At 44.4% G+C, this 11,801-nt stretch overlaps 1 protein-coding gene across 3 annotated transcripts; it reads left to right on the forward strand.

Moving 5' to 3' along the window:
- The first annotated feature begins 6,148 nt into the window (after nucleotides 1-6,148).
- Nucleotides 6,149-11,264, forward strand: LOC309693824 (uncharacterized protein). 3 transcript variants are annotated; one of them, XM_082513392.1, is made up of 3 exons: nucleotides 6,149-6,453; nucleotides 8,454-8,852; nucleotides 10,497-11,260. In XM_082513392.1, exons 1-3 carry the CDS (start codon nucleotides 6,294-6,296, stop codon nucleotides 11,015-11,017), a joined length of 1,080 nt encoding a protein of 359 aa, XP_082369518.1. In that variant the 5' UTR covers nucleotides 6,149-6,293; the 3' UTR covers nucleotides 11,018-11,260. The 3 variants fall into 3 exon arrangements, with proteins under 3 accessions (XP_082369518.1, XP_082369519.1, XP_082369520.1); XM_082513393.1 differs by lacking the exon at nucleotides 6,149-6,453 and adding an exon at nucleotides 6,502-6,649 and having other exon boundaries at nucleotides 10,497-11,264; XM_082513394.1 differs by lacking the exon at nucleotides 6,149-6,453 and adding an exon at nucleotides 6,502-6,637 and having other exon boundaries at nucleotides 10,497-11,264.
- The last annotated feature ends 537 nt before the right edge of the window (nucleotides 11,265-11,801 follow it).

An 11,801-nucleotide genomic window follows, 5' to 3' on the forward strand; every position in this document is an offset into this window, starting at 1 on the left:
TGCTGACGTTAAACGATTCAGGCTGGTACGGCTGTGGCGGGCCCAACATAAACGAGCGGTACTTGCTTGTGGTGTGCCCAAAGTTTGGCCCGCCTGCCCTGGAGGTCTTCTCGGAGGGTGATAACGTCACTCTCGGATGTGCTCAGTGGACGTCACAGGCGTGGTTTGAGTGGTTCAGGAAGTCGATCCAAACAGGAGAGAAAGTCGTTCACATCAATGAAACACAGGAGGGCACAACAAACCAACCCAATAACAGCCTGGTGCTCATCAACACCTCAGCGCAGGACGCAGGAGAGTATATATGTGCAGTGTTGGACTCACATCAGCGCTGCCTGTCATCATCGACGACTCTGCTGGTCTACAGAGAGCCCTTTGGAGTTTACTCCACCTTCTACAGAGTCAGGTGGATGCTGCTCAGCGGCCTGCAGCTGATGCTTTGTGCTGTTGTCGTCTGCGTGATGCAGAAAACCAGGAGAGGAGAGCAGCTTCACGCTGCAGCACACACTTAATGTGGTTATCACTGCCCATCATTATTATTGCTATTATTGTCATCTTTTTTTTTACTTTTTTTTTGTTTCTTGATACTCAGACGTGTTTTTCTTCACATATATGTGATGTGAATTTGATTTCATCCATATATTATTTTTTTCTCTGTCGGAGTTGTTAAAGTCTAATTTTAAATAATCTTCTGTTTGTGCCAGTTTTCAAATCTGAATCCTTCTGAGGTGTCGGAGGAAACATCGTGGCCTCATTCAGCAGACGCTTCATATTACGGATGTGGTTTTTGTTTGGGATCAGTATATCAGGCTTGACGACTGTAATAGTGTATATGTTGGTGTGAGCCAGGCTCTGCTCTCTCATATTCAGCTTGTTCAGCGTGCTGCAGCCGACTCTTCACAGTCACTCATAAACACCACCACATTTCCCCAGTTTTGGCTCGTTTACGCTTCCTGTACGTTATAGAACTGATTTTAAGATTTTATTGCTTGTTTAAATGGATTAGCTCTGCCTCTCTGATCTTCTAACTAAAAATACTCCAACTAGAACTATGAGGTCAGCCGATAAGTTGCTTCTGACTGAAGCAGACTAAACGTTGGAGGAGGCCAGGCCTTTGGGATTGCTGCGCCCAAACTTTGGAATAGTCTGCCTCTCCAACACTCGATTTCTTTAAAACCCATCTGAAAACTCATATTTACTCACCTGCTTTTAATTGTGAATGAGTTTTTCTTTTGTTCTCTATGTGTGTTAGTTCTACGTTTTACTTTGTACAGCACTTTGGTCAACCTGTGTTGTTTTTAAATGTGCTTATCAATAAATTCATTGATTAAAAAAATTGGTTTATTTCATAACAGGATTCTGGACAGAGGGTATCACTAAACTAGGTTTATACTAAGCTTTCATTTCTATAATAATGTTTATTTTGACCTTCAAATGCAGGAAAAAATACGTCTGTCATGCAGAACATGTAACAAAGCTGTCACATAGTTTAATAATATGGTTTATGATTCATTTCACCTTAACTTACGATAGATAGATGACCTGATAGAAACTATTTTAAGGCCCGGTGTTCAGCTTCTATTTACTGTGCACGGGTGTGTAAATCATGCAGGTAAATATCCGAGCAGTTTCCTGAACATGTAAAGTGACGGGGATGAAAGACGGAGCGAGGACACAGAGCTGAACTACACTGCAGCACATTTCAACACCAAGTGTTCTCAACATAGAGCTCCTGGTCTGTACTCACATGACAGCATCACTTCACGTCCATGATGGAAATCTCTGTTCCACCACATCCTGAAGGAGCTGACGGAGGCCTGGTGCCTGTGGAGGCTGAACTCCCTGGAAACCGGTCTGAGATGATTTGAACAGGCATCGTGTCATCCTGCATGGTAAAATTATTACAGATGAAATCATTAGAAACCATCTCCAGCTGCAACATTAACGTGATATACTGATGAATAATTATGTAACAGTAAAATATGACAAAGTTTTGGATACTTTAAGTTCATTTTGTGCTGCTTATTGAGCAGAATTTCGAGCGTACAGGCTGCACATTTCTCCTCTGCAGTTATTTCAGAACAAATTTGTGTCTGACTGGCTGAAACCCAAACGAGCTGCTAAGAAATCTCTGTTTACTAAAATAAGTCTTCATTAGAGCAGCTGTTTAATGTCAGGGAGGTGCAGCTCAAGGTAAACAGACAGCATTCGCATGAGAGGGAAGAAAAACTTGCAGCCCAACGTGATGTGACAGGTAGAGATGCCTTACAAGGTCAGACAAATCACCCTCAGGACCCTGACAACCGCATCAGCCCCCACACAGTCATTTACTGCAGTCACCTATCACCCTTTTACATAATATGCAGTGGAGTAATGACGCTCGGATAGCGGTTATTTCTGACCAGAAAGGCATAAATAGGCTTTCTGAATGACGTCTAGTAGGCTGATAAGCTTCATGCTGGCCCTCAGGCGAGGCCTCCCGGCAGCCGCCGCTCATTACCGCCTCGCTCGGGTTAAGCCACGGATCCACCTCTGCCTCTCCTCCCAATTACTCCTCCATCCAGTGCTGGCAAACCCAGAGGAGGAGGCCAGGCTGACATGCCGCCTGGCTGCAGAGGGCCTCTAATCACACCAGAGCAGAGGTGAAGCCTGTGCAAACACTCCTGTTCTGGAGGAGATTCATTATAACTGCAGCTCAGAGGCTCCGGACAATTAAGTGCTGAGGTTAATTTTCCATATGATTCTGAATTTAGCAGCAGTTAATTAATCAGAAATTGCTGAATTAATCATTTGATCATTTACAGGCGTGATTCTTATACAGAAACTCTTTAAAGTGACTAAAACCTGCAGCCATTCAAATAAGACTGTATAAAAAAGATGAACCACTGTGGGTTGTATTCCTGGAGCCAGAGCCGACCATATTTACACTGTACGGCACACAGAACTGCTCATTAGTGTTAATTAACAGACTAATGAAACTCAAGGCAGTGGTAGTGAAGCCTTGCACATAGAGCCACCTGTCAATCAAAGTGACCATGAGGCCTGTTACAAAGGTTAGCACTTGACAAAATCCCCACTGTGCTGTTGTTAGGCAGGAAGTTATCCACAGAGACACAACCTGTTCTTGTATCAGCTGTGAACATCGGTGTTTATGGGGACCGACTCACTGCTGGAGCCTCAAGTGGATGTTAGAGGAACTGCAGCTTTTTCCTTAGAGTCATTTAATTATGTTAAACTTTTTACATGCTTTTAACTATAATTTGTTTAGATTGTTTTTTACTAAAAATGTATTTTATTTTTGATTTTTGGGAGGATTTAAATTTTCATTTCTTTGTATTTCATGTACATTTTTGCCTTTTCAGACTTTGTATTACCAGCTGATTTTTTATTTACATTACTTTTATTTTTTTATTCATGTTACTTTTTTATTCTTTTATTGCATTTTTATTTATTTACCATCAGCTCAGTCATATATTGCTTTTTTATTATTTGTTTTGTCATATTGAATAAATTTTATTGTTAAAGGTTGTGTTTAATGTTTAATGGCCTGGTGCTCATCAATGAGAGCATGAGGGTGGGAATGGATGTTTGTGTCTGTGTGTGCCTGTATGTCTGTGTCTATATGTCAGGTTGGGTATCAGACGCCACCTCTCTATGGACACCTCAGGCCCTCCAAGGTTTGGAGGCCTATCTCCCCCCCCCCCCCCCCCCACCACCACTTCCCCTGCCAGTGGCGGACCCCCTCAGACATCGGTGCGTTGGTGGTTCTTTGTGTCTGGGGATGGGCGTCCAGGTACACACCGGCTCACTCCTTGGTGGCCGCTTATCGGGACCTGGAGCCTGGGGTTCGCTCGGGCCACTTCGGAGGTGGGGTGCCCCCGGCCTCTTGGCCTGGGGCTCGGTCACTCAGGCACGGCTGGCTGCCGGCGGAGCTCACGGGCGCGTCACTGCAACTCCCCCTGGCTTCTGCTCCGCGGCTGCTGAGTGAGCCCTCATCTGGGACTCTCCTCAGCTCTTTCTGGGACAGTGGTGCGGCTGCCCCTCTGTTGGTCTTCCTTGGTCTCTTGTGTTCTGGGGGCCTCTGGATGTCTGGAGTTTTGATCTCCTCCATACCTGCTTCATGCCCTGGAGGACGGGGCTGTGGCCCCCCCACACCCTCTAGCAGATTATTACATGAAGGAACCTTTTAAAAAACAAAAAACAAGCGCGTCCATGCTCACAGGTGTACACACGGGTGATCACACCCACAAACTACACCCTTTTTGGCTCCTACCTCAAAGCACACTGTGTTCTGTTGATCTTATGTGCTGCACAATAATGTTTAATATTTAGTATTTACTGTCATATTCCCATATATCATTGTGATGTTGTTTATTCTATTACTCTTGTTCTCTTCTGCTTGCTTTCTTTTTTCTTTCTCAGCAGGTGATCCAGGTGATTGATATATGCATTTTTTTCTTCTTTTTTTTCCTGCTCATTCTGTTGGTTTTTGGTTTTTGCCCTTCTCCCCCGTCCCTCTTCTCAGCTGTTTCTCTTTCCCTCTTTCTTTCTCCCCTTCTTTCCCCCAGTCAAGTCTGTCCCGTATTCAGTAAGTGTAAATAAAATAAACAATAAAAGGTGAATCAAATGGACCATTATGGCAAGGCTGGGATGGTCAATTTGGTAAAGTAAATCCGTTGGGCATCTTTCTTTGCCTTTAGACAACAATTCTGATGGCAAAAGAGCCAAACGGGACAGGCAAAAAAAAAAATGTTTAATGGCTTTTTTTCTGATCTCATCCTTTAAACCCAAACAGAAATAAGCTGCAGATGTTTGCGTGGATAAGTCAGGATGCAGGAATGTTTTTACCCGAAATTTGTTGTAGGAGAAATTTTGAGAGTTTATTCAATCATGCTTTTAAAATGTAAAATGCTGGATTTTAATGAAAGGATAAAGGAGCTACATAAATCTGCCTGATTTTACTTTCCTCTGATTTCCACAGAAATGTAAGAACCTCACACTTTGTATTCAGCACTGAACACATCTGTGGGACGTGGGTATTGTTTGTACACTCGTATTGTATCCCATCAGAATAAACACCGGCCCCTCTGTGTTGCAGGGTTTTATTCCTCAGGTCGATGGCGTGAAGCTGCGGCTCGCTGAGCGTCATCAGCGATGCAGCAGGCAGTCAGCACGCCTGTCCATCAAACCCGGTCACCGGGGAGCTCCACCTGTGTGCTGCTGACAGACAGGGAGCAGCATGCAGATGAAACAAACACCCCCTCTCTCTCCACGCTCTGCCTGCTGCCTCACAGGGAGCAAGGCGGTATGAATTATTCACACACAAACACACACATAAGGTGCTCCACTGCAGAAGGTCACAAGGTTTTTAGAGTTTAATATTTATAACGTAGGAAAGAAATTTTAAAACAGACTGAGAATGATATAAGAACAGCAGCTTCTGACCCTTTTTTCAACAGATTTTATAAACTAATAATAAAGTAATAATAAAATATTTTAACATTCATATTCACTATATAATAATAAAGAACAGAAAATTTATTACAGCATATTATTACATCATAGATAAACTGTAAAATAACAGAAACTTTTTTTTTTTTTAACTATGCATTGATTTTCCTGCGCTCCCAGCCCTCACTGAGCAAGAGGTGAGGTTCATCCTGGACAGGTGACAGAGACAGACAGACATTCATGCATGGCTAACTTACACTCACCAGTTAACCCATGCACAGCTTACAAGTGTGGGAGGAAGCCAGAGTACCCAGAGAGAACATATTAGAACCAGGAACCTGGTCCCAACCACCAGTCACAATCAGAATAAAGAGGGTGTTCTCAGCAACAACAGGCCATACTTCCTTAACACGGCACAATGATACAGCTCATCTAATGAGACTTGCTGTCCACCTGTGATTGTTTTACAGCTGTTCAGTTTGCCACAGTAAGGCTGAGACGTTGAAAACAAGGATCTTTTTAATCAAGATGACTTAAACTCTCTCCAAAACTCCAAAGCCTCCTAACATCCTAGTAAGAAATGATCTCTGACTGGAGAAACACTATGACCTGTTAATGAAAGTTTGTTTTCGCCTGGAACTAAAACCGGCCGGTAGGGGGCGATAACGAACGTTTATGTCAGTTTTTCTGACAGCAGGGAGCAACCCCTCCACCCCCCCACCCCCAAAAAATAAAATAAATAAAAATCCAAATCCAGAAGAAGAAGAACCTCCATTGAGTAGTTTTACTGGTAGAGCCAGCGCAGTGTCTTACTGTAGGTGGAAATTTCACCTGTTGAAGCAGCAATGGCTTCAATTCAACATCTGAGAGAGTTTATCAGGGACAGACTGACGGCTGCTGCTGAAGATATCTTCTCAGAGTTTGAAAAAACCATCGTCCAGTACGAGCGTCAGCGCGAACTGCAGGACATCACCTGGAACCCCGTGTTAAAGCTCCAGCGGACAGGTGAGTCAGACTGTGCGACTGGAGTGTGTTTGAACCCAGAGAGAGAGAGAGGGAGGGGGAGAGCTAACAGCCAGCAGCGGACGGGCAGAGAGGCTAACGGACGAAGACCTGAGAGCGCGAAGAACAAACTAGAAGCTCGTGTCAGGCACACATATGTACAGCAGCGTCACCAGAACACGTTACTGTACGAAAAAAGGCTCGTTATTGATTTTTATTCTTTCAAAATTTTCCCGCCGTTTGTTGAAAAATCCGTTAAAGTGAACGGGAAGGCCAGAGTAACCAGACACACAAGTTTAATGAAAAACATCAGCTTCCACCTGCCCACGCGCGCACACTTTTCACTCTACAGCCACCATTTAACAATCAAATCGTAGGAAAATGTGTTTTCTTTCCAACAACGTCTCCATCAAAGCCAACAGGTGTATGCTTTCTTAGACTGGAGGCGTTTGAACAAGAGGAGTGCTTTCCCAATGCCCAGTTAACGACTAATAATTTCATGAAGGTTTTTAGAGAAAACGCAGAACACCCTGTTTTTCTCTCGCTCCCCCGGCCACACTTTTAACACCAGGCCTACTAGAATGTACATCAGTGTAGAAGAGCTTCTTGGGATTCTCACACTTTTTAAATCAGCCTGACATGATTTATTGTTTGGATTTTATGAGTCGTTTTGTGATAGCAGTACCAATCCCATTTCACAGGCAGTTGGCCTATGCCATCACCATGGCAACACAACTGCTCTCCTCTGACACAGGTGCATGTCATTATCTGATTGGCTGATTTGGATCTGCTGCCTATCTTTCGGTGATTGGCTGAAATATTTATCCTGTTTCACCTCAAATCACTGGGCAGCTGATGAAGCACATCATGTGTGCCACTTTTATAGGTACACCTGCTTCCTCGGTCACTTTATTAAGTACACCAGTGCACAGGGTCACTCCTGGCAACTTTACTAGGAACATCCATTGCCACTTTATTAGGTATAGTACTGTGATAGCCAACCACTTTTTAGGGCCCATCTTCTTTCGACTTTTGTACCCAACCTGCTTATCTCCAATCTTTCAGCAGCAAGCCACAGACCATGTCCAGCACCAGCAACAATCCTACTGCAGATTCTGCAGAAATCTCCAGAAATTCTTGTATTTACATTTAGAGCTCTAAATGAACAAGCTTCCGACTGTTTATCTCACTTTCTTATGAAACACGATGCTGCTCACAGTCTTTGTTCCTCCTTTGAGTCGGAGCCTTTCTCCAGCCTCTGGGACCACTGCTCTGGAAGAATCTCCCACTGTATGGACTCAGTTAAAAGTCTTTTTGCTTCGCGAGGTTTTCTGTTGTGCTTCTCATTGATATAATGGTTATCTGTTTTCTTGGTTTTGCATTCCTGTTAACTGTATTTCTCGTTGTTTTTAATTATTGTGTTGTGCAGCATTAGTGACTCCGTGTCTGTGAAAACACTTTATTAATAACCGTTACTTACTGTTTCATAACTAAATATTGGTAATTAGTGTATCTGCAGTTAATACTGTGGATCCGTTGGGGTGAGCCATATGTCTAAATGTCCAAGTCATGATCCAAACATGGTCATCATAAACCGAAGAACAGTTTTTACATCTATTCTGGAAAAATAATGTGTGTACTGGCTTTGACTGCTTGGTAACACAACTATCTAGACAGTGCACTTAGGCATGGAAGAAATGACCTGCTGAAGTTCAAACAGAGATACTATTAGCATGAGGAAGAGACCTGGATGGTCTGACTGTTTCACAACTCCAGATCTGCATCTCTAAATACACAAAAGCTTGACCTTAATTGAGATGAACTACAGCAGCAGAAAAGCACACCAGGTGGTGTTGTGATGATATAGGAGATATTTTCTTGGCACACTTTAGGCCTTTTAAGACCAAGAGGGCATTTTTAGGCACCATCACTTATGTAATGTACAGTAGATGTTTTTCTGCCCTTACATGAGTAACCTGTGTTTCTGTTCTTTGTCCCAGCAGATCTTGCACAGGAGCACGTCGGCGTTCAGACGGATATTTTCACAGACCAGCATGTCTGTGACCAGGAGAGGAATTCCAGTCGGGGCCAGGAGGACCTGAAGGCTCCACAGATTAAAGTGGAAGAAAAGGAAGTCTGCATCAATCAGGAAGGAGGGCAGTTTGCACTGAAGCAGGAGAATGATGCTATTATGATGACACCAACTTGTGAAGAAAGTGAACCACAACCAGAAAGTGACCAGCCCCTCTCTAACAGTTCTGATATTTTCATGTTTGTTAATTCCACATCCAAAGAAACATTAGAAGTTATTAATAAGAGCGCTGACAATGAGGTAGAACTCAACCATCAGCACAGACGTCTGGACAGCACCTGGAACCCCGTGGTGAAGCTCTACAGGATAGGTGCGTCTTTTTAACACCACAAAAAAACATACACATAGATGTAAATCAGATAGGCTAACGGGGCTAACACAGCTAACTCTGAGTGCTAATAGCATCAGACTGTTTCAATCAATCTGTCAATCAATCAAGGCTTTATTCGCCACGTGCAGGTTGCCCTGCAGTGAAATAGGACCCCCCCCCCCCCCGACCTTACACACACAACACAGACATCATATGGGGATGCAGGTCGGAGATCGGTAGCGTTACAGAAAAAAACACTGAAATGTACACTACAATGGGAAAGTACAAGAGGAAAAAAAGAGACCTCTACTGATGCTGGGCTCCTGGGAGGACAGCATGAGAACAGGAAACAAAAAAACTCCTCTGCACAAAAAAGCACATAAATGTCCACAACACAATATTATGGAACACGTGACCAGCCACAGGGTCGGGTGGGGGGTGAGGAGTCATCCGAAGCAAACACAGCAGCCATCCTGCCCAGCGCTACCATCCAGCGCGGGCTCAGACCCGCCGTGTTCCCAGGAGGGAACAAGCATCGAAGGCGTTTGGAAAGAGAGGGGGGGATGCATGGAATGGGAAGGAACAGACTAAACACAGTCGTTATCAGGGTGTTTTTGTCGCCTCCAGCCTTGCGACCGCAGCTGGCGCCGAAGGGGGTATCCGTTTTAGAGAACAGACTGTGAGAGAGTGTTCCAGGGAAAAGTAATACAAAAAAACACGAGACTAGACAAGGACATAAGAGGCTAAGCAGGGAAGCTGAGGGGGAGGAGGAGAGGAGAAAAGTGCGACTGCCTTCGTCAAGAGCAAGAGCAGAAAAAAAAAAAGTTTGAAGGGGTTAAGTTTGAAATAAAATCTATCTGATTATTAGGACACCAACCGACCTCTTTACCATCAGGAAAGCCAACAACGAGCTAGACTCTGTAATTTGTACTTCTGCATCCACACAAATACTTGTTTGTTTCTACTAATTCTAAAAAAAAAAAAACTGTTATTTTTAGTCATAATGGTGAGAGTTAAACACCATGTCTTATTCTGAGTCAGAGTTTGGCGTAATCAACATGAAAGCATGGATCCATCCTGCCTTTTATCGGTGGGTCAGGCTGTTGGTGGTGTGAAGGTGTGGGGGATAGTTTCTTGGCACACTTTGGGCTTCTCAGTACCAGCTGAGCATCGGTTAAACACCGCAGCCTACCTGAGGACTGACGCTGACCCAGTCTGTCCCTTTATCAGCTCAGTGTGCTGATGTGATGTAAAAATGGACCAAAATCTAATAAAGAATTAAAGTAGTTCTGAAGGCAAAATGGGGTTAGCAGGGTGTAACTAATGAAGTGGCAGGTAAGTATATTTGTAGACGTGCTCCTAAATAGTCGCATGCGTCCAGTTTTAATCTCAGATATGAGTGAAACACTTGCGCTGTTGAGTTCTGCATGACTGACTTTTTCCTCTTCAGCCTGTTTGCTTCATGTGTTGAATCATAAACATGATTGGTGGAAACACGTTAACAGCCCAGCAGCTACCTAACAAGTTACCTGACATATTTACTTAGTGGCCTCGGGGCCATCATCGTGTCATACCTGTAACAGTTTACCTGCTCGTGAGAAGTTTTCCGTCATCTCATTAGTAACCTGTGGTTTGTTCCTGCAGATTTGCCACAGCAGCATGTCTGTGATGACAAGGAGATTCTCACAGACCAGCAGGTCTTTAACCAGGAATGGAACTTCAGCCCAGACCAGAAGGACCCGGAGCCTCCACAGATTACAGAGGAGCAGGCAGCAGTCGCTCTCAGTCACCAGGGAGAGCAGCTCGTACAGAATGAGGAGACTGACGCTGTTACGGTTCAGCCATGTTTGGGTCCTCCTGCCCATGAGCAGCCAAACACGGCCCCTGTTAAAGTCATTGATCTCAGCACAGATTCTGATTTGGCTCTGAAAACCAAAACCTTCACAGGTGAGAAGCTGTATCGCTGCAACACCTGTGGAAAAACACTGAAAACCGTGTCCTCATTTAAAAGGCATAACGCCAGACACACAGGGGAGAGACCGTACACTCGCAACAGCTGTGGGAGAAAATCTAAAGGCTTGAGAGCTTTAAAAGGGCACGTGAAAACACAGCTGATCAGAAGCTCGTGTGTAACACCTGTGGGAAAAGGTACAAAAAGGAAATAACATTAAAACTTCACATGCAATGTCACACAGGTAAGAAGACAAAGGCCTGAAACATCTGCTGGAAAAACTGCCCGTGAAACGAGGCTTGATGGGAAAAAGTACGAATTTGTACAGGTTCACATGTGAGATGGTTCAATAAAATCTTGTTTTTGTTCTGTGTGAGGCTGCATGGTCATTTCTAGGCTGTGAAATTTCACATCCATGTCATGAATAATGCATATTATTAATTTAACGAGGTAAATTAATGATATGCCCAAGAACCGCACAGGTGCCCAGTACCTGGGTGGAGCCCTGGGACCCTGTTCTCGGCTCATGGCCGGACTGTAGTGGGGGCTCTCTCGCCCTTTGGCACCCCATTAGGGGCCTTCCTCCCTCCGCCTCCTGCTGGGATGGGCGGATGTCGCTGAGATGTGTGGCCTTTGGTACGCTTGGGGGCTCGGATCGATCTCTGTCTGCCTCTGGCTCCTGGGATGTTATTGCAGTTTCCCACCCTCATTATCAAGTACATTTGTGACAAAGACACACACACTCTCACTCACACTCTGTCTCTCAAAAACCACGAGAAGATTGATAGTTTATGTAGCTGCGTATTTTCTCCTTTTTGTGTTCCAGGTGCAGCAGTTGGCGATATATTGTGCATTTCTATCCTTTTATTACATATCCTATCCTTCCCCCACCCTGCCTTAGATGCTGTCATACTGTACACCAGTACAGTACCGGGTGACCGTGGCTCAGGGGGTTGGGAATCGCATCTGTAACCGGAAGGTCGCCGGTTCGATCCCTG

Source organism: Aulonocara stuartgranti, assembly GCF_965226115.1.
Source record: "Aulonocara stuartgranti genome assembly, chromosome: 18".
In the NCBI taxonomy this organism is placed as follows: Eukaryota; Metazoa; Chordata; class Actinopteri; order Cichliformes; family Cichlidae; genus Aulonocara; species Aulonocara stuartgranti.